The 22,111-nt window shown below is 37.5% G+C and overlaps 2 protein-coding genes across 2 annotated transcripts; both read left to right on the top strand.

Annotated features, from left to right (window-relative positions):
• The first annotated feature begins 2,148 nt into the window (after window positions 1-2,148).
• Window positions 2,149-10,963, top strand: LOC121402941. The gene is made up of 17 exons (XM_041589923.1): window positions 2,149-2,273; window positions 3,667-3,720; window positions 3,948-4,001; window positions 4,814-4,873; window positions 5,111-5,164; window positions 5,256-5,309; window positions 5,778-5,828; window positions 6,650-6,703; window positions 6,957-7,001; window positions 7,354-7,407; window positions 7,776-7,829; window positions 8,529-8,582; window positions 8,741-8,794; window positions 9,537-9,590; window positions 10,198-10,251; window positions 10,360-10,443; window positions 10,543-10,963. Coding segments are annotated over exons 1-17 (981 nt in total). The 5' UTR covers window positions 2,149-2,272; the 3' UTR covers window positions 10,689-10,963.
• An 840-nt stretch (window positions 10,964-11,803) lies between these two features.
• LOC121402872 (lysosomal acid phosphatase-like) lies at window positions 11,804-16,618 on the top strand. The gene is made up of 6 exons (XM_041589594.1): window positions 11,804-11,818; window positions 12,642-12,731; window positions 14,392-14,524; window positions 14,676-14,761; window positions 15,260-15,366; window positions 16,382-16,618. The coding sequence occupies exons 1-6, from the start codon at window positions 11,804-11,806 to the stop codon at window positions 16,575-16,577; spliced, it is 627 nt and encodes a 208-aa protein (XP_041445528.1). The 3' UTR covers window positions 16,578-16,618.
• Window positions 16,619-22,111: the final 5,493 nt, after the last annotated feature.

The following is a 22,111-nucleotide window of genomic DNA, read 5'->3' as shown; positions in this document are numbered from 1 at the left end:
AATTAACCCTCGATATTCGACTCTTGATGAATCGGCCCCATAGTGTACAATGTGCTTGTTCATGTACCGTGCCATATTGAAAAGGAATCAATGGATTAGCTTATATTTTTATTATTCCATAAAGAGTTTATCAATTAGAGTTTTTATGCCCCAGTTTTATTCCTGCTTCAGGCAGACGTCAAATGTGCTTGTTTGTTTCATCCCATTACCGTTGCTTTCTTAAATGCCTTTTGTCATGGGCCTGTTTATAAAGACATCCATATAAAACAGAAATAACAATTTCTAAAAAACACCCCCCCCAAAATAAACCATTGGTGCTGAGGGCCCCCTACAGGGTTAAAAAAAACACTTTATGGTAGGGTCTCCCCTACAACTTAAAAAAACATTGGTGGTCAAGCCCCCGCCACAAGCTTAAAAAAAAAACATTGGTGGTCAGGGGTTAACAGTGATGAGGCTCATTAACTAACAAGGGGTAAAAGTGTAAAAACACAGGCAGAAAGTCCCGGCTTTGGTTTCATGCACTTTGCCACACATTCTGCTTGATCATATTTGGATTCAATATTGTGCTTTGTGATATAATATACAGGAACTGGAAATTTAGTATCACATACAGAGTTAATGGCAATGTCAATAGGCTGCTAATATACTTCTGAACATGACATGCATATTGCAGCTGTAGTTCAACAGAAGATGCTACAGTTATAATGCAACACCTGTTATCCCTTGCTTCTCTTGCAATTATTAGCATTTCTTTGATATAACCAAATGATCTAGACTAGTGAGGTCATAATGCATTATGATGTCATAATGCAACCATATTATGATGTCATAATGCAACCACATGATGTCACAATGCAACCACATTATGATGTCATAATGCAGCCACAGCTGCCTGTCTTAAGTGCTGATTACTTACAGACAGAACAGTATCGAGAAGGTTGTGCAAGAGAAGAGCTGACAACATGCATCTCTTTTATTGCATAACCTTTCTTTTACTAACATTTATAACAATTCAACAATCTTATTGTAAGTATAACAGCTTGATTATTATTAGCTTATTTATTATATTAGTTTATTTTTGTATATTTGAATGTTTTTTCAGATCTTAATTTCTGGGAGTTTAGGTAACTAAATACATAGATGTTTATCTTTCTATAGATGCGTTCAGCTACAATGTATAATATATAATATCATGTTACTGAGTTAATGTCATTCTCATAAGCATTGGAACATCACAAGTGATGGGCGGAAAAATTCACCAGGTGAATTCGCGAAACTGCCTCAAAAATTCGCCGGGTGAAAATCCGCCTGCAGGTCGCTCGCACCAAAACCATTGCACGTCAACAATATTAGGACACCCATTGACTTTAAACGCCAGTGTCAAAATTGTATGGGCGTCAAAATTCCCATTTCACGAATTCTTAGCAGTTTTGTGAATTTCGGTAAAAATTAATTAATTTTTCAGCAAAGCCCATCACTTAACATCATAAATCACACAAGCTAAACTTGTGAGGTTGCTAAAATACTCATGAATATGACATCTCATGATAAATATTTTGTAGGTGTAGCTCAACAGCTTTGATATAAATGACTAATGACTAGACTAATGAGGCTGCTAAAATACTCATGAATATAAGACATCACATAATATACATAAGAAATCCCATAATATATATTTTGCAGCTGTGATCAACAGCTGATTATGATGTCACAATGCAACCACAGCTGCAAGCTGCCTGGCTTAAATGCTGATTACTTGCAGACTTGCAGCTGAGTATGATGTCATAATGCAACGACAGATAATGTGATAATGCTTTCTGGCTTTAACTTGTTTAACTACAGACAGAACAGTACAGAGCTAGGTGTTAGAGAGAACAGTTGGTTGAACCATGTTTCTCTTTAATTTCTTAGCATTTCTTGTATTAATCTTTAACAGTTTTATACCATTTATATGTAAGTTTATTTTTTACTGGTACTTGAATTTATTTATTATTAGATATGTCTTTCTGAGAAAGTTTTTTCAATAATGTAATGTTAGTGTAGTGTTGGAATCCCAAACACAGTACCTGTATCAGTGTAAAAATGAGAGTTTATTTGTATTGCTATGTTGATTCTGTCATATAAATTATATATAAATTGTCATTTTGAATTGCTGTTGAAATTCTGTTATTTTGTGTATGAAAATAGCACCAAATATATTTTAACATTCTTTTTCTTTTTTTCAGCAACTATAGAACCAAATTTCATAACATACATTTTTCCAGTGAAGTACAGTAAGTATATTTTATTTACTTATGCGCATGTAATTGTAATAACCCTAAAACAGTTATTAATGTTATTCTTTATTAAAAATGAACAAATACGTATTTTGATCATACACAATCATGCAAAGTCAGATTGAAAGGATAATTCTAAAGGGCTTATTTACTAACATTCAAATTTAAATGTTTTTCATAAATTGAACTTTTCTCTAAAAATTTGTTTTTTTTAATTTTTCTATAACTCTAAGAGGGTTAATTACTAAACTCCGAATGCAAAAATCATGAAAAACTCATGATTTTTATTATAAAATTGGACTTTTTTTAAAAAAAATCACAAATTTGTTAAACCCCGAGGATGGAAAAGTCAGACTCTGAAAATCCGGCATCTCAGACCTGTGGAGGTTGCAGATAAGTAAGATTTTTTGATGTGCACTGGGTTTTTGGCAATACCCCAAAGTTTTCGGATTTTTCTGGCAAAATTCTAAATTTTCGGGTGAAAAATCTGTGGAAATCAGACGAATAATCCAAAAAAATTGGAAAATCTGATTTTTCAAGATTTTTTCCCCACAAACAAAAATTTCAGGAAAGTGTATTAATAAATAAGGCCAAAAAACCAGTGCAGAATATTTTTCAGAAAATATTGAGATAAATTCGGACATTGATAAACAACCCCCTAAAAGATCTTCAGGCCCCATATAAGTCATTGGGGGTTCCGTTGATCATATTGGACCTTTATTTTGTTAGTCATTCAGAGTTTTTGAGGTTTTTCTGATGTTTCTTCACTAGTAATTGTCAGAAAAATTCTCATTTTTGGAGGTTTCCATGTTTTTTAGCACATCGTTAGGTTAATTTTGTTTGTACTTTTAATATTTGGATCTTTTAATAGATGATATATGGCATTCAAGAAAAAAATTGTTTAGTTGTGGTTTTAACAACCTTTAAAACTACTAAAATGAGAATGTTGATAAATGGACCTCCCCATTTTATTAACTTGGGGTGCCCATTTGCTTGTGCACCCCTGGTAAATATAATTGCTAACCTTAGGTACTATTCCTTTAAAGTTCCAATTTTAACTGTACTGTGTGTGCACGCTGTTTAGGAGGAGCTGGAAAGATGGCGGCACACAGTCCAACATCAGCAATTATATTCACAGGGAATGCCTAACAAATTGGCACCCACTCACATTTAACGCATCTTGAAATATTAGTGTTTGTGTTACTTTCTTTAAAGTGCAGCACCAGCCTAAATAATAGAATGTCTCTATATCTTTTCACTTTTTTTGATAGTTTACAATGAAAAGATCCCCTGGCAATGCCATAAGAGAATGAAACACAAATGCGTTATCTGCTTTTGTACAAGTTCCTGCATCCAATCTCTTATTAATTCATCCTTCTTTTTGTTTCAGTGAAAAAGAATTTAAAGAAATACACACTAATTGCTGAGAAATATTATGAGATATGTAAGTATATAAAGAATATTTGTTCAATTGCAGTATTAATATTTGCATGCTGGGAAATGGTATTTAAAGTTTTTACCATAAAGCCTTGTGTTCAGGGTTATCCTGTTCTATTAAACACATGAATCTGCATAACATTAGCTATGTGTTAAATTAACTTGGTAAGGCTATAAGAGCCGTGCTGCTTGGCACATCAGTAACGACTGTTTTATGTCTTTATTTCCTTTTAGTTGATGAAACCGTGGGCATAGTAGTTGAGGCCAGCAAAATATCAAAGAGGAAAAGTAAGTTGATTACAAATAATTCTATAATAATTCTGATTCTGTAATTATGTTAAGAACTCATCCACTTAAAATTATTGTTCCATGGATCTCCTACACAGTATGCATCGCAATATAATTAATATAATTATTGGCTACTCACTGGCACCATATTTAGTGATTCTACTGTAGATATCACTGGGGATGAGAGTGAGATGGGGTGGTTACAGAATAAATGTGGTATTAGGCTTTAGGGGGCAGATTTTTATGGTTCAAGATGTTTTTTTCCATTAAAATTCAGGTTTTTGAGTTGTATTTTGTGGTCACAATTTTCGGGTTACAAAAAATATATTTATTTTTTTTTAAAAAAAAGTGAATATTCAAAATTTATTATACCCCGACCCTGGAAATAGCTTGAATCTTAAAAAAACACCACCTAAAACCTGCCAGGTTCATGTAGAAGTCAATGGCAGAGGTTCCTCTTGAACCATCTGAAGAGGTCAATAGCCTACTTGATGTTCGAGTTTTGCCTGAAAACTCAAATGATTCGAGCAATTCAAACTTTTTTTTGCCAAAAACGCGTGTTTTCGGGTTGCGGGACTATAGCTTGCAGAATCAGTTTTTTCACATTGGGATTTTTTTCTTAATTAAGAAACAATTCCAGTTTAAAGTTCTTTCTAGTTCATTCGATGTAAAAAACTCTTAACACTTGACCTTTGATAAATAACCCCCTTAGTAACAGTGATATATATCAGCTGAATACACAGGTTACTCCCCAGAAAGATTAAAACTTGAAAGATACATTTTATTCACTATATTCTTTATTTTGTTTTTAGTTGCAGTGGAAGAAGAATTGCTCAAAACATACAAACAATTCAATGAAGCCCTGGATGAAAGTGAGTAAAGTAACTTGTATATATTATATTCTTAAAGGGACAGTATAGGGTTATAAATTGAATGTGCTATGCCAGCAAGAGAGCAAAGTAGAAAAACAAACAGGTGTAAATCACCAGACTGAAAGCTGAGATCTCCTTACTAAAGTGGCACATTGCATTAAAGTTGTAGTGTTGTTACTATGTTGGATCTATTTATGACAACAACACAGTTTATTACAATATTTGTTTCCTTTTTAGTGGATAAAAGAGGAAGTTTTCCTACATCCTCGTTGGACGAAGTTCCTGGAAAAAGTAAGTTGAAAAAATATTTCGTCAGATATTTGTGATTCCACCATAACTTTCTAGTAAAATGTATGTTAATTATAATTATTTTCTATTACAGTAAGAGAAAACCTGCTCTCACTACGTCATACATTTAAAGCAACACTGAGTGAAAGTAAGTACAATACAAGTTTTATATAAAGTAAAAGCATGTAATAAAATAAATATTTCAGCAGGACTAGTAGGCCTGGCTGCTTTTATTACATTACCCCATTAAAACTAGAATGTATTCTATAATTCATTGTGATTTTAATATAATAGAAATCCAAATTAATGGTGTGGGGGGAGGGGTCCTGGGCCCATACCTCTTGCTTATATACCCCTAGTCCAGGCCCTCGTGCCCTTCCAGTACTGCCCGTTCATCACTCCCCTGATGTTCCCTCATCTCTCTTCCCCAACCCCCAGCGTTATTATGTGTGAGCACTTGCACACTCACTCTCGGGGGGTGGCAGGTATGGAGCGGGGTTGTCTAGGGTAATTTTATTCAGATATAATAAATGATGTAATACATAATTTTTGCCAATTCAAGGCCTTTCTTTGACAACAAGAATTTCTGTAACATGATCCATTTTCTTTATTTTAGTGAGAAGAAAAGCAGAGTTATCGTTGTTGGAAAATGGAATAACCCCTAAAAGTAAGTCATTTATTTGTTTTTATGGAAGTGTCTTCGTTGGTATAATATTTTATTTGTGGTTCATTTAATGCAAAAGAGACTGGCCCAATCCTACCCAGTGTCAAAATAGCTCCATGGTAAGTTGGCCACCAAAGGGTTAAAAATCACTGACATAGTGAATGATGAATGACATTGGTCATAATGAAATATCCCCCGTCTCTTACCAAAAATAATTCACTTTAACCCTTATAGTTGCACTATTTATAGCAAGTCAGATTTGCTGGACGAGCCCAATATTTTAGTGAGAAACCAAGCAAATCAGCATCTTCTGTGCTGGGAATAAGGTTAAAGGAGAAGGAAAGTCTATTTGCCAAATGTTAGGAACCCCTAAGTGATTGTATTGACTTACCGGCAGAAAACTGGGGTTATACCAGTGAGCACCACGGAGAGCTTCTCTTTTGTCTTCTTCTTTCTTCGTGTGGCTGAGCATGCACAGCATAACAAAAAGCCAAACTTAATCTAAAAAAGTCGGCTATTTCGTTCTACTGCGCATGCGTTTGCCCCGGGAAATTTGAAGAAAGAAGAAGCCGGACTAACCCCGGGCCGGTGCAGTTTTCTGCTGATAGGAGCACCGACCCAGGGTTTTAGGTCAATACAATCACGTGGAGGTGCCTAACATTTGACACCCCAAGTGCAAACAGACTTTCCTTCTCCTTTAAAGGGCTTAAAAGGATATGAAAAAATTGCATTATCACACAAGTCACATCAGCTGTTATGTATTAGAAGAAAATGAAAAGCTGTTATCTAACATTCCTGTTTTGTGTCATTTATTTCTAAACCAGAAGAAGAAATTGAGGAAAATACAACGAAGCCACCAGACGCAGACAATAAGGAGGGTATGAGTATATTCTGCCTGTCTATGTGGCTCCATAAAGTGACCAGTTGCAAAACCATTGGGTTCTCACAACTCTCAACATCTAATATTAAACTGTCACTGACTATTATCAGCACTAACACGTGGGCTTTCTTTCATTCTGCCACCATATTGTATTCACTTAAATCTAAAGCCTCTATACTGGTCTGATTTCTTATAATTGGGTTTTCTGTTACGTTTTAAAAAACTTATAATATAATATTCCTTTGTTTTAGATGTTGCTAACCCTAATTACGAGTTGTTCCTGAATATCAAGAATTGTGAGTATTGATTGTTATAAAACGTTCTTGTTATATTTAAAGCATGTACATTGTTGTCTTGTACAAAACATTGTGGATTTTACACCACAACAAAAACTGTTTGGAATGTAACTTCATTCTTTATCAGAAAACAATTCGGTATTTGTAATAATAATAGCATTACATGTAATATGTAATTATTTGTAATAAAAGTAATAATTGCATCTTGGAGAGGCCTGGCTATACTTTCCCAGCCCCCCCCAGTATTAAACACAGTAACAGTAAATAGTCTTATTTTAGTAATGTTTTTTTTTCTATCACCTTTTGAGCATTGTATGTTCTATAATATCCATTTCTTTGTGTTTTGTTTTAGTGAAAAAAAGCCTGAAGATGAACAGACTTCTTGGAGAGAGATATTATGAGATATGTAAGTAGAGTGAAATTTCCCTTAGCAATACATAACATTGATTTTAAGACTAATGTCACGCTCCAGAGGATCTACCAATCTGTTCTAATCCTACCCATAGTTTGTGTGCCCATAAAGGAGAATTCAACCCTGAACTTAAAAAACCCTACCCCCCTACCCTAGGGTATGAATTGGGAAAGTGCCCCCTCTTTAATATTTCATTCATCTACCCACAAATGGATCAACATTTTACCATTAGGTTCCTCAATATACTGAGAATCTGACCACTTGAGCGGTGATTTTATTTTTCCACATATAGTATAACAAAGCTAGACGCTATATCAGCTGAAAATTCAAGACAGACAAATAATTTGACTTTTTTCTTTCAGTCGAAGAAAAGGTGACAAATCTGACAACTGGCATGCAGACAATAGATAATGACAGTAAGTAGGCTTCAAACCACTTTGCTTCTTATGGGATTCAGCGTAAGTAAAATTCCACCATAAAAATAGGGGGAATAGGAAACACTTTGAGACACATTTACTAAGGGTCGAATATCGAGGGTTAATAAACCCTCGAATTCGACCCTCGAGGTAAAATCCTACGAATTCGAATATCGTATTGGAAGAATTTCGAATTGAAGGATTTTAATCGATCGATCGAAGGATTTTCCTTCAATCAAAAAAACCTTAGAAAAGTGATGGGGAAGGTCCCCATAGGCTAACATTGTAGCTTGTTGGGTTTAAAGTGGTGAAGTAAGTAGTCAAAGTTCTTTTTAAAGAGACAGTACTTCGACTATCGAATGGTCGAATAGTCGAACGATTTTTAGTTTGAATCGTTCGAATAGAATTTGTAGTCGAAGGTCGTAGTAGCCTATTTGCTGGTCGAAGTACCAAGTTCAACGTTTTTTTACTTCGTATCCTTCACTGGAGCTTAGTAAATGTGCCCCTAAGTATTAGGTTTAACGTACATATTTGCCTTACGTTAATCATCCATATGTAACCTGCACTAACAAAGTACAAGGTCACTGGCTTACTTCATTCCAAAGCTCCGCCCGTGTGCCCCAGACTTTAGCATTTACTGCTCATACTGTGCCAGCAATGGGAATTTCCTCTTCTAAATATTTTTTATTTTTATTTCAGCAATAGATAATCTGGCCGCCCTGTATGTGGAATATAAAGAGGAACTGGATGAAGGTGAGCACAATGGACTTGACAAGTGATTGAGGCAGATTGATACTTGTTAGGTGTCATGGTGTCACAGCACTTTATAATAAAATACGGTTGTATGATTTTTACTTTACCATTTAAGATTTTTTTATGTATTAAAATCTTTTGTTTTTGTTTTATTTCAGCAAGGAAGTCTGGAAGTATATCTAGCTACAGACTTTACGACCTTCCTGTAAAAAGTAAGTAAAAATAAAGTATAATTTGCCAGAATCCTTCTTTTTTGGAATGCACAATATTGTGGGTGGCCGTACAAATGTCCCCAACCCCCTATTTTCCAATATTGGGCCTTGAATAATATATAGCTCATCTTTCTAGTGTATTTTAGTCAGATTATTTAAAGGAGAAGTAAAGGCATAACCAGTGGTGTGGCTGTTTTATTGGTCCCTCCCATGTTTATAATCTTTTACCTGGAACTCTAAGCTTGTGCTCCTGGTCACTAAAAACATCACCAGCCCAGGGTACTGTAGGAGCGCCACATTGTCATCTTCCTACTCTTCATTGAGCCTCTCTACAGCCCCAAATGCGCAGTAGAACAAGATGCTGGCTCTTTACTTTTGTATTGTCTCCCTGCTGTGCATGCACCCAGCACACATCACCCCGGAGGGATCACTAGTAGTGACAAGAAGATGTGGCATGGCGCTCCTACTGTACTACCGCTGTTCCGGAACATTTTCCTGCCAGTGATCATGACCGTCCGTGTCCTTTAAATTTAAAATGGCTGTTCCATGATTAATATGTTTTAATAAATTGCACATTGTGGTTTAATTCAGGGACCAAGTTTTGCAGATATTCCATTGTATCAGTTTGTCATTCTTTAAAAAAGAAAAAGTTCTTTCTGATAAACCCGTCAGACAAAAACGAATGTTTATTGATAGCGTTATACTTTACGATAGTTTAAAATTTGTATCTGTTTTATTACAGTGAAAGCAAGTGTTGTGGAAAGACACAAGATATTTACAGAGGCAATGGATGAATGTAAGTACAATACAGGTTTTATAATAGAAAGATACGAAATATACAAAGAGAGACCTTAAGGGCAATGATACACAGAATGTTTTACACATTACATTTGTCTCATGTATTAATAAAGGTACATTTTTTAAATTAAATCATTGAAACCTATATTTGGTTCCTGCTGCACAATATTAATAAATAACAAATTACCATAGAGCAATGACACACAGAGCTTTTTGCAACCTGCGTTAAATTGTCCAAAATGCCTTGTTATTGCCCACAATATAAATTGCAGCAGGTAAGCCATTTAAATCATTTAACCACATAACAATACCCATCGAATCGCAAATTACTACCAGAGAAAAAATCCAAAAACTACTAAAAGTCCAAAATGGCTAAAAAAAATGGACCAATAGGATCAGTGCGGTTTCCATTGACTTTTATAGGACCCCGGCTGGTTTTATTTGCCAAAGTTTTGTATTAGAGTTTTTATTGGATTGATTCGTGAAAAAATGTAAATTCAAATGTTAATAAATATGTTTGAGAATGTAGATATGGTTAATGATTTAGTTTTATAAGGGATGACTTAAAATGAATGTATCAAAAATAATCTTGTTTTATTTTGTAGTGGAAAGAAGAGGACTAGACGAAATTAAGAAACATTTGCCTCCCACTAAAATTGGTAAGTGCATATAGATCTATAAGTTATAATTATGGGTAGTTTTAAGGGTTAATGACTTTTGCAATAATAAATGTTATCTCTGATCTTTTTTTGATGATGATAATGAAGAAGAAGATGAGATGAGTGAGAATTCTGCTTCTGGAAGAGCCATTACAGGGGAAGAAGGGGAAGAAAAGAAAGAAGAGACGAAAAGTATAGTATAACGTTTCCCTTTTATTTAAACATATGTGAATGGATGTTATGGCCTGTTAACTGAATTTTTATATGCATTTATTTTCTCATCTCTTACAGAAGAAGAACCAAAGAGACTACTATTCGATATACGTTTCGAAAGATCAATAATTCTTCTTATAGGATGTTTTTTTATCATCGTTCATATTATATCACGAATGTATATGCGCTGGAAGAAAGCCAATGAAGATATAGAACAGGGCTGAACCAAATTCCATCGATTCTGCACAACTGACACACTTTTCCTCTTAGTATGAAGTTGATGCAGGGACTGGTCCGATTGCCCTCTAGGAGTCAGGAAGGAATTGTTTCCTCTCTGAGGCAAATGAGAGAGGATTCAAATGGAGTTTTTTATGTCTTAAGCTGGCCATAGATGTTGAGATTTTTAAAAGATCAGATCCTCATCGTGAGACCACGATCTTCTCAGAACGATCGTACGAATTTACCATCAACTAAAAAGAGCAATTTACCAGGAAAACAAAGGGGAGCTGCCTGCTTGGCCCTGCAAACATAGATAGATTGCACTGGGACCGACAAAGATTTTTTGACCTGGCCGATCAATTTCCTGACAGATGTCCGCCGAAAAATCGTAAGATGTACGATCGTTCGAATACCACTAACCGCACGATTATTTCGAAGGATTGGTCGGACTTCCCTAAAATCGGTCGTTTGGCAAGAAGAATCGTCGCGTCTATGGGGAGCTTTAGTCTGGATCAACTAGGATTCCTGCTGATTTCACTTCAATAAACCCCTAATAATAATAAAAAAAAGTCAGCGTTTCACTGTTCTTTAAAAGGGATGTTCACTAAAAAAAAACTTCTCAACAAATGAAAGTACAGGCAAAGCCAGATTTTAAGTTTTACAGGGGACTAGAAACATTTTTTTTTAAAATCTGTGAAAACATCAAATGGGGTGTATAAAATCAGGGGTTTTCAATAAAAATGGGGACAACTGTAAAAAAACAAACAAAGACTTCAAGAGGCAGATTTATCAAAGGTCGAGGTGAATTTTCAAATTAAAAAAATTTGAATTTCAATCTATTTTTGTGTACCTCGACTAGGGAATATTCCAAATTTGATTTGAATTTGAAAAAAATGTGAATATCGAAATTTATCATGTACTGTCTCTTTAAAAATTCTACTTCAACCATTCACCATCGAAAACCTGCCAAATTGCTGTTTTAGCCTATGGGGAAACTCCTGGGACCTATTTGGAGTCAATTGGTGGAAAAACAGGAAATTGAATTCGATCAAATGTACAATTGATTCGATTTGTATGATTCGAATTCGGCCAAATTCGGGCAAATACAAATATGACAAAAATGGACTTCATTTCGGTTGGTCTTTTTGAATTCAAATTTCGAAGGTTTTCAAATTCAAAATTCGACCCTTGATAAATATGCCCCCAAATGTGAAACAACTAACATGCATAGGGGATAAAGAGGGGGTTTAATGAAAATGGACTTAATATCAGTGAATATGAAGTCTGTTTAAAATAAAAAGTAAAATCCAGGAAATGTAAAATCAAGAGACATTAAATTGGGTTCAACTGTATTTCTAAGCAATTGTGGTAAAGAGGTTTTGAGTCTATTATCATTGAAATTGCTACTGAAGATAATATACCTGTGTCCCTTTTGTATCTCCTGCATCACTGGTTCTGACTCATGAAACAATGTAGCAGAAAGCTGATTATTAATAGGCCTGGAGGAGAACAGATTTCTACTACACAGTTTCATGCCCATGATGTGAATTATGTGACACTGACATCAGCTAATGATGTAAAGATCACAAATACCTGCACTCTGGGAAGGTGTTAAGTCTCTGCTGTGATTTATTGGCTCCAGAAGACATAACAGAGAAATCTTTATTTATATTGTTCACACTTTCAGAAGGGGTTGGGTCAGATTCATTCAGAACTACATATAACATATAAAATATCCATACACAGAGGATGCTAATAAAATATGGAGTCTTGTACTATAATATACACTCAGTAATATGCAGGCCATTATATAGTGTACAGACTGCTGGGCCAATATTTTGTTAGGAAATGCAATATTGAGACTGTTACAGAATAGAGAGAATGGAAGTAAAACACAAGATAAAATATACCTTCTAGAACTGTATTATTAAAAAGACACTTCATGGTTCCTCCTACAGGCTTTCCTACAGATGGTGGCCAAGAAGAACGGCCTATCAGACTGCACTTTAGAATCAGTGTGGTCTGTCTATGATGTTCTGTTCTGCGAGGTCAGTCTCTTACCTAAAAGCTGAGATAGTGTAATGATGTGAGGGTCAACAAATAGCTGACCCATGTCCTACCCTAGCATGTCTGAACCAGGTGGAGAGAAGAAGGTGCTGCTGCAGTTGTAGGTGGGCTGGAGTCCATCTGTGATACCCTAGGCACCAACCCAAACCTGTCCATGGGTCCTGCAGTTTGTGGGATGGGCTTTGCAACACCGCAAAACTTTTTTTTTGTTTGGGCCAAATCTGAACCGCAATTCGCATATGCAAATGAAAGAAAAATGGAGTCAGATCACCTAAGATTTGGCCAAATTGTATCCTGCAAAAAGTAGTCCCAAACCAAATCCTGGTTTCCATTTATTCCTACTAGTAAAAAGTGAGTGGGTAATTTTAGGGATGTATTTTTCATGTACAGGTATGGGATCCCTTATCCAGAAACATGCTATCCAATAAGATCTGAATTACAGGAAGGACATCTCCTATAGAGTCAAATTAAAGCAAATAATTATATATATATATATTTATTCCTTTTTCACTGTAGTAATAAAACAATAATTTGTACTTGATCTAAACTAATTTGCATGAAACCATATTGGTGCCAAAACAACCAGACTTATGGTGATCTAAATTATGGAAAGATCCCTTAAAAGGTTGGTTTGCTTTTAGTATGTTATATAATTGCCAGTTTTAAAGGGCATGTAATGGAAAAAAATAAAATCCCATTTTTACTTTCTTTAATGAAAAAGAAACCTATCTCCAATATACTTTAATTCTTCCTTCATTTACTGCTGTGGATAGGAATTGTCAGACAGTCCCTAACTGCTCTGCAGGGAAACAATCATACTTATGAACAGCAGGGGGAGCCCCCGCCTTACTTCCCAGCCATGCAGAACTCAATCAGCTTTGTTTGTTTCCCTGTTTTGATCATTGATCACGATCCCTAAGCAGCCCAGACCACACTGAGCATGTGCACAGTCTTGGTCGTGCAAAGATGTTGAACAAAGTTACAAGATGGTGACCTCCTGTGGCCAACTTTGAAAGATTAAATCATTTGTTTGATTAGGCTTGTGGTGCAGTAACTTCATGTTTATATTTAGAATACAAAATACAGCATTTCTAGCCTTATTCTATTTTAGACTTTACTTGCACTTTAAGCAGCTTTTCAATTGGTCTTCATTATTTCTTCAATATAGTTTATTAATTATTTGCCTTCTGACATTTCCATCTTTCAAATGGGGGGGGTCACTGACCCCAAATGCAAATGCTCTGTAAGGCTACAAATGTATTGTTATTACTACTTTTTGTGACTCCTCTTTCTGTTCAGGCCTCTCCTATATAAAGTATATTCCAGTCTCTTATTCAAATCAGTGCATGGTTGCTTGAGGAATTTGGACTCTTGCAACCAGATTGCTGAAATTATAAACTGGAGAGCTGCTGAATAAAAAGCTAAATAACTCAAAAACCATAAAAAATGAAAACCAATTGCAAAATGTCTCAGAATATCACTCTCTACATCATATTAAAATCTACTTAAAGGCGAATAGCCCAAACATTCTGGATAATAGACCCTTTATCTGTATTCATTATGTAAAATAAGCCCAAACTTAAATGTTCACTATTATGGATTACCATGGTATTTACTAGTGTGTTGTGTCCTTTGGCCTAGAAAATGCACAACTTTTGTCTTCCAACATGGGCAACCACCAACGTTCTAGCCAAGCTGAAGAAATTAATGGATTTCAGCTTCATCTTCCAATTTGGGATCCATGAGCGCGTCAAGAAGGCTCGTTTGCAAGGAGGTGAGCCCACATCCTAGGATGATCCATTATGCCTGTGGGGGTCTATCGCCATTGGGCACTTCTTTTTTTTTCCCTTTAAGGGATGGGAACAGTTGTTGATGACATGTTGTTGGAGTTTTGACATTGTGATCCATTTCTTCATTATTTCTAGGTTTGCTAGTGAATAAGATTCTGAAGAACATGATGGCAAAAGCTGATAATTCCACCTACGACCTTAAACTTGTTGCATATTCTACTGTGAGTACAACTGACACTTGCAGCAAATGTAAAGGGTCAGTAAGTGACAGTATGTAATGTGAAGGTAAAACGTTCTCCCCTATGCAGCCCCCCAGACTCATTGGTTTCTATTCTCAAACTGTCCTTGCTTATTCCTACCCTGGCCTTGAGATCACACCCTCTAATATATTGTCATTATTACTTTTTATTAAACTTCCTTTTCAGTCCCTCACGGTACTCTGAACTAGTCGCTCATGCAAACTACTGTCTGGTTGCCAGGGTAAATAAAGCCCTAGAAACCAGATATCTGCTGAAATACAAAAGCAGCTGAACAGAAACCTAAATAACAATAATAAAAAGCTAAAAAAACCCTCAAATAATAAAAAATTAAAACCAATTTGAAATTTATCCGAATATCAATATCTACATCATACTAAAAAAAATTAAAGGTGGGCAACCCCTTTAAGGGTAAACATTCTGCCTTGTGTAAATACAGTCCCGCGTTTCTCCTTTTCACAGCATGAAAACACCCTAGGAGCGTTACAGATTGCTCTCAATGTCTACAATGGACAACAGGCCCCATATGCCTCCTGTCAAATTTTTGAGCTCTTCGAGGAAGATACTCGGTAAGACTTGCAGGGGGGGGGGCGTCTGCATATTTATTGGTTACTCTAGAAATTTCTATTCCAGCCCTGTGTTTTTGTTTTAAGGGGGACTTTCAGTGTCAAGAATGAAGTTGATTTTCAAAAATGCTATAGTTCCCCTTTAACGTGGTACATCACAAACTGCTCTGCTAAACACTTTTATTTTACATACAATGCATGAAGCCTCTGTCTTAGGCATTGAAGGAGAACAAAGGGGTTTATTCCCAGGAAAACCAGGGGTGCCCATTTGTCAGGCACCAGCCAGTTCTGGTGATCAACTTTAAAGGGGAAGGAAACCTCGTCGGCGCTAACCCCCCTCCCCCCTCCCGTGTATTGCCCCCCCTCCCTCCTCCCCCCTGGCCTACCCGTCCCGCTGGGCAAATGCCCCTAACTTGTTACTTACCCTTCTGCGCAGGTCCAGTCCAGGGAGTTCACAGGCGACATCTTCTTCCACGCGATCTTCTTCCTCCTTTGACCGGCGTTTTGGCGCATGCGCAGTAGGATCGTTTCGCCGGTACAGATCTACTGCGCATGCGCCAAAAGTCATGCGCATGCGCAGTAGATCGTACCGGCGAAACGATCCTACTGCGCATGCACCGGTCAAAGGAGGAAGAAGATCGCGTGGAAGAAGATGTCGCCTGTGAACTCCCTGGACTGGACCTGCGCAGAAGGGTAAGTAACAAGTTAGGGGCATTTGCCCAGCGGGAGGGGTAGGCCAGGGGGGAGGAGGGAGGGGGGGCAATACACGGGAGGGGGGAGGGGGGTTAGCGCCGACGAGGTTTCCTTCCCCTTTAAGCATACTGGCAGAATCATGGCCACCTTTACATGTATTGCATACAAAACTATGGAAGCTCTTGAGGTTCAAACAGCAAAGTATAATAACGATCATGTCCATAACCACTGCCTGTTTTTGCCCTATAATTCTGTACCCAGCTGGTATTAGGTGCCCTTGTTAGTTTCTGATCATTAACTCCACCTTTCCTTTCTCAATCCACAGGGACTTCACAGTGCAGATGTATTTCAGAAACCAAAGTGGTGAAACACCATATCCAGTCTCGCTGCTAGGATGCGCCCATGTCTGCTCTTTGGAAGACTTTCAGGACTTGCTGCAGCCTGTTATCACTCAAGACTGGGGAGCAGAATGGCAGGACATTCATTTCAGTAAAAGAAAAAAATCTAAAGGGGTAATGTGAGGCTCAAAGTGAATGAAGAATTATTGCCCTTTAAATGGGTTGTTCACCTTTGAATGACTTTTAGTATGATGTAGAGAGTGACATTCTGAGATAATTTACAATTGGTTTTCATTTTTTTATTATTTATGTTTTCTGAGCTATTTAGCTTTTTATTCAGCAGCTCTCCAGTTTCAAATTCCCCTAGCAACCATGCATTGATTTGAATAAGAGACTGGAATATGAAAAGGAGAGAAACTGAATAGAAAGATGAGTAATTAAAAGTAACAATAACAATACATTTGTAGCCTTACAGAGTATTTGTTTATTTGAGGGGGACACTGACCCCCATTTGAAAGCTGGAAAGAGTAAGAAGAAGGCAAAAAATATAAAAAAATATAAGCGATATTTGAAGATGTCCAAATCTTGGATAAAGAAGACCGCTGGTTTGAAAGATGCGTGAAAGAGGCGGTTTCAGAACACTTCACACATCCATTCATGCAACTCTCACAAGTAACACCTCTTTCTAGGAGTTGCATGACACATTGGATAATCCTATAACAGTAACTACACAGAATCAACACCTCCGTGAATTTCAGATGTCACCTCTCTGAAGAGTTACAATGTCCTGTTGTGATTGGATTAGTAAAAGAGTTTATATGCCGAGAATTTCCCACACCAGTCAGTTGAACTGAAGAAGCTGCTCGGATGAATAAAATTACTCAGCAAGTCCAGTTGTTTTTTGAATTACTTATACTAGATATACCATGACCTGGATGAATGAAAGTCTTCATAGTCATAGGTTATGTGATCTGTAACACTCACACATCGTCTGATGAAGAGCCCAATGGCGCAAAATGCGTTGGGAGGGAATGGCTGACATGAGGTATGCAGTCAGGGGGAAGACGCTGCCTCGTGGTATGAGCTGAGCAAATATTTACATGTTGATATTTATTATTGCGCAATGTTGTATCTAATGCTGTGCTCATTTTGCACTAATAAATGCTTGAAGCGAGTTACTGTCCATTTTGTTTGAATTTGAGAATTTGCTGAATGTATTTGGACCCTTGCACACAGTGCCCACTGGCAGATCGCATACACCCATATTGGAATAGATTGTAACGAGTCAGAAGAAGGCGGCAAAACTATAAAAAATATAATGAAGACCAATGGAAAGGTTGCTTACAATTGGTCATTCCATAACCTACTAAAAGAATGGTGAACCTCCCCTTTAACGCCTATTAAAGAAGAGAAGAAACTTAAAAGGGTGGTTACCCTTTAAGTTAACTTTTGGCATGTTATAAAATGGCCAATTCTAAGCAACTTTTAAATTTTTCTTATTTCTTTTTTTATAGTGTTTTAAAGGGGTTGTTCACCTTCATATAACTTTCAAAAATGTAACAGTTCATGTAAAAATAACAAGCTTTGCCATATAAATGTTTAACAAAAAATGTGCAGTTGATGAGATATTCACCTCAGATGGATCCCTTTGCAGATGGGGTCCTTTCATCATGGGCCCCCTGTTGGGGGGGTCACCGACACCCAAAAACGCTACAGTGACTGTTGTACTTTCTTATTTTACATCATACACACTCCTGGCAGAAGCATGGGGGCAAATTCACTATGCGCCGAAGCGCCGAACGCTAGCGTTAATTCGCTAGCGTTTGGCATTTTCGTTACTGCGCAAATTCACTAACGAACGCTGGCGTAGTTTCGCTAGTGTTACTTCGCACCCTTACGCCTGGCGAATTTTCGCTAGCGAAGTAACTACGCAAATTCACTTATGCGCGCATTGTTCTGAACGCTACCTTTTACGCTAGACTTCCTTCGCCACCTCTGACCAGGCGAAGCGCAATAGAGTAGATAGGGATTTCTTCAAAAAAGTCAAAAAAATTTCTAAGTCCCAAAAAACGCTGGCGTATTTTCTACATTATGGGTGATAGCCTGAAAAAGATCGAAAATTTTTTTGGGGCTCCCCTCCTTCCCCCCTACATTTCCTAACTCATGGAACTTACCTAGACAGTGGGCACATGTGTAGGGCAAAATAAAATTTTTATTTGATGTTTTGAAGGTTTTCTAGGCATTTGTAGTGCTGATACGTGTTCCTCCATTGAAATTTGAATTTGGCGCCGTATGCAAATTAGCCTTCGCTAGCGTAACTTCGCTTCACTTAGCGAATCAACGCTAGCGCAACTTCGCAATCTTACGCTACCCCTGTGCGCAACTTCGGATTTTAGTGAATTTGCGGAGCGCTGGCGAAACTACGCCTGGCGAAGTGCGGCGAAGTGCGACAAAGTTGCGCCTGCGCAACTACGAATGTTAGTGAATTTGCCCCAGGAAGTGCACACATGCAGCAGTTTCTGAAGCTTAACTGTGATTGGCTGATTCTCCTGTTAGTCTGCTTCTCCTCGCTAGTCAGTGTGGTTCATTTGCATACACACTGCTCTGTAGGGAGGGGCTGAGCCAGCGTGTGAGGAGAGGAGAAGTCTTTTGGTGAGACTTGGGGGCAGATTTACAAAGCTCGAGTGAAGGATTCGAATTAAAAAAACTTCGAATTTCGAAGTGTTTTTTTGGCTACTTCGACCATCGAATGGGCTACTTCGACCTTCGACTACGACTTCGACTACGAATCGAACGATTCGAACTAAAAATCTTCGACTATTCAACCATTCGATAGTCGAAGTACTGTCTCTTTAAGAAAAACTTCGACCCCCTACTTCGGCAGCTAAAAGCTACCGAAGTCAATGTTAGCCTATGGGGAAGGTCCTGATTTTTTGATCGAAGGATATTCCTTCGATCGTTGTATTAAAATCCTTCGAATCGTTCGATTCGAAGGATTTAATCGTTCGATCGAACGAATAATCCTTCGATCGTTCGATCGCAGGATTTGCGCTAAATTTTTAGTTTCTAGTCGAATATCGAGGGTTAATTAACCCTCGATATTCGACCCATAGTAAATCTGCCCCTTGGTGTGGCAGTATATCTGCACTGAGAAGTTTCTTATGTGAAGGGGCTGACTTGAAGGAGGTGAATGTTTAGTTCTGTGTTTGTGTTGGGAGGACAGTGTGTCATATTCACAGGGGGGAAGAGAAGTGTGCAGGTGCCCAGGCTTGTGTGGGGTAGAAGGAGGGAGCTGCTGTGTGAAGGGACAAGTGATCTGTGACTGATCCACACTGAGGGAGGAGGGGTTCATGGAGTGTCTGTGTGTGAGGGAAGGTAAAGTCAGTGCTGGGTGGAAGGTCTGTCACTTGTGGGGACGTGAGGAGGGACAACTCTGTCTTTTGTGTGTGTGTGTGTGGGGGGGGTGACTGTGTTATAATGGGGTTTGTGAGGAGAAAATTGTAACATTAGTACTTGAGGAGGGCTGGTGAATAGTCTCATGTGGAGGGAGAGCTCAGTCACATTCAGGCAGGGCTCAGCTGACATTTCTCACTGTTTGGGGGGTAAGTTGTAAGTGGACAGACTTCATTTTCTAGAGGGGAATAAGTGTTGAGAGGATGTCTTCATCTTAGTTATGGAGTGTGTCTTTCATTTGATATAAATGTACCAATAAATGAACAATACAAGCACATCACCTTGGCAGAGTGTTCTTATTGTGTCTGTATTCTACACTCAAATGACTCTGCACTTGAACTTTCCAACACACAACTCTGCCTGTGTCACATACATTACATTTTAGTAGTATTTGCTGAAGTAAGAGGATTTCTTTTATTAATGACTCTATAATCATTACACCAGACAGCCCTGGGATTTATTATTAACCTTCAACTCCTGTGTACCTGTGTCAATGAAGGAAAAAAAAAAATATATATATATATACATTATTTGTTTCATTAGAGAATTGGAAAGGACTTTGCAGTGGTATTTTTCACTTTTCACATACAGTAAGGGATTTCTGATAATTGTGCAAATATGAGGATATAAAGTAATAATATTAAAAGGCAATAGCAGAAGAACTGCCTGTTGGACAATAGTGAATTTTGTGTGTTTGTCAGATTTAATGGACAGATAATGCCCTGTGTGCATCAATGATTGTCCCAGGGGAACTACCTTTGTACCAGAGAATACAACTTATATACACACAATGCTGCTAGTACTTAAACTGACCCGTTTTCTGTAAGAAATCAGTCCCCATAGCCTGTGATATTTTTTTTCCTTTTAATAAAATTGCTATTTAATCTCATTTATACACAAACGACACACAATACCAGCTACAGGGATTTTTTTGTAGGATACTATTACATATTACATATCAGCCAAAAGCAGAGTTCCCAGAGTACTGGCACACATAGAGATTTGGTGTGGTTCAGGTATGGGACCTTTTATCCAGAGTGCTCAGGACCTGGGGTTCTTCAGATAGCGGATCCAGAATTTGGATCTTTATACCTTAAATCGACTAGAAAATGAAGTAAACATTAAATAAACCCTAGACGTCAACCCCCATGCACCCCCTTCAGATGATTGATTTATAAGAAGCACTCTGAAATAATTGAGGTTATCTGCTAATTGTTTCTTCATACTGTCGCTATACATAAGATACTTGTAAACGTTGCTGAATAAGTGTAAAGCATATATGTGCTGTTTTTTGTTTGTTTTTTGTTTTTGTTTAAAATGAAAAATAAAAACCTTTAAAAAAAAACAAAACATTAAATAAACCCAAGTACAAGCTACTGTTTTATTACTACAGAGAAAAAGGAAAGCATTTTTTAAAAATGTGGGTAGAATGGAGTCTGTGGGAGACAGTCTTTCTGTGATTCAGATCTTTCTGGATAATGGGTTTCTGGATTATGCATCCCATACCTGTAGTTAATGTTTACTATGGGCAAGAAATCTCATGAAAATGCTTTTTCCTTGCCAAAAAATCATTGTGGTGATCCAGTTTAATTGCCACAGTGCATGCTATTCAGGACCCCCCTACACCACCACAAATTTCACCAGGTCCTCCCAGCCCTGCTCACACTTCTCACTCTCAGTCTATTCCTCAGGAATTTTCTCCAGCTTCTACTGCCACAAATCAGCAATTTTCACAATTCTTTGGATGGTTACAATCTCACATTCATACATCTGTCCAACAAGCTGTTGCTAACCAAGCACAAATCCCTACTCGTTCTAAACCTAAGCCTAAATTGACTCAACCTACCCATTCTGATTCTTCAGAATCAGTTTCCAATTCAGGTTCCGATTCCGAATCTGATAACAGTTGCTCCTTAGACTCAGATTCTTCAGCTTCGGGGGAGGCAGTTACTTCTAGGCAACCTGAAGATCTCAAGTTACTTCTTAAATACCTTTGTGATACACTAGAAATTAAGGAAACTCCTTTACCTGTATCTAAGATTGACAAGGTTTTGGGCAACACTCACAAAAAATCCAGAGCATTTCCCACTAGCAAATCGGTGTCACAGATTATCTCTGAGGAATGGTCTGAACCAGACAGACGTAACACTGTTCCGCAGAAGTTTTATCCTAAATATCCGGTTACAGATGAGCATAAGCATTTCGCAGACAAGTCGCCTAAGGTCGACTTTGCCATTGTTCGCTTATCAAGGAACACTACACTA

The sequence above is a fragment of the Xenopus laevis genome, chromosome 4L (genome assembly GCF_017654675.1).
Source record: "Xenopus laevis strain J_2021 chromosome 4L, Xenopus_laevis_v10.1, whole genome shotgun sequence".
Taxonomy (NCBI): domain Eukaryota; kingdom Metazoa; phylum Chordata; class Amphibia; order Anura; family Pipidae; genus Xenopus; species Xenopus laevis.
The sequence above is the reverse complement of the archived record's forward strand: the minus strand, read 5'-3'. Positions and strand labels throughout refer to the sequence as shown.

Coding starts and splice junctions, on each gene's coding strand:
- LOC121402941 (XM_041589923.1), top strand. Junction 3,721..3,947: donor TGAGAAATATTATGAGATAT/GTAAGTATATAA, acceptor ATTTCCTTTTAG/TTGATGAAACCGTGGGCATA. Junction 7,002..7,353: donor GTTCCTGAATATCAAGAATT/GTGAGTATTGAT, acceptor GTTTTGTTTTAG/TGAAAAAAAGCCTGAAGATG.
- LOC121402872 (XM_041589594.1), top strand. Junction 12,732..14,391: donor ATGATGTTCTGTTCTGCGAG/GTCAGTCTCTTA, acceptor CCTTTGGCCTAG/AAAATGCACAACTTTTGTCT. Junction 14,525..14,675: donor GAAGGCTCGTTTGCAAGGAG/GTGAGCCCACAT, acceptor CATTATTTCTAG/GTTTGCTAGTGAATAAGATT.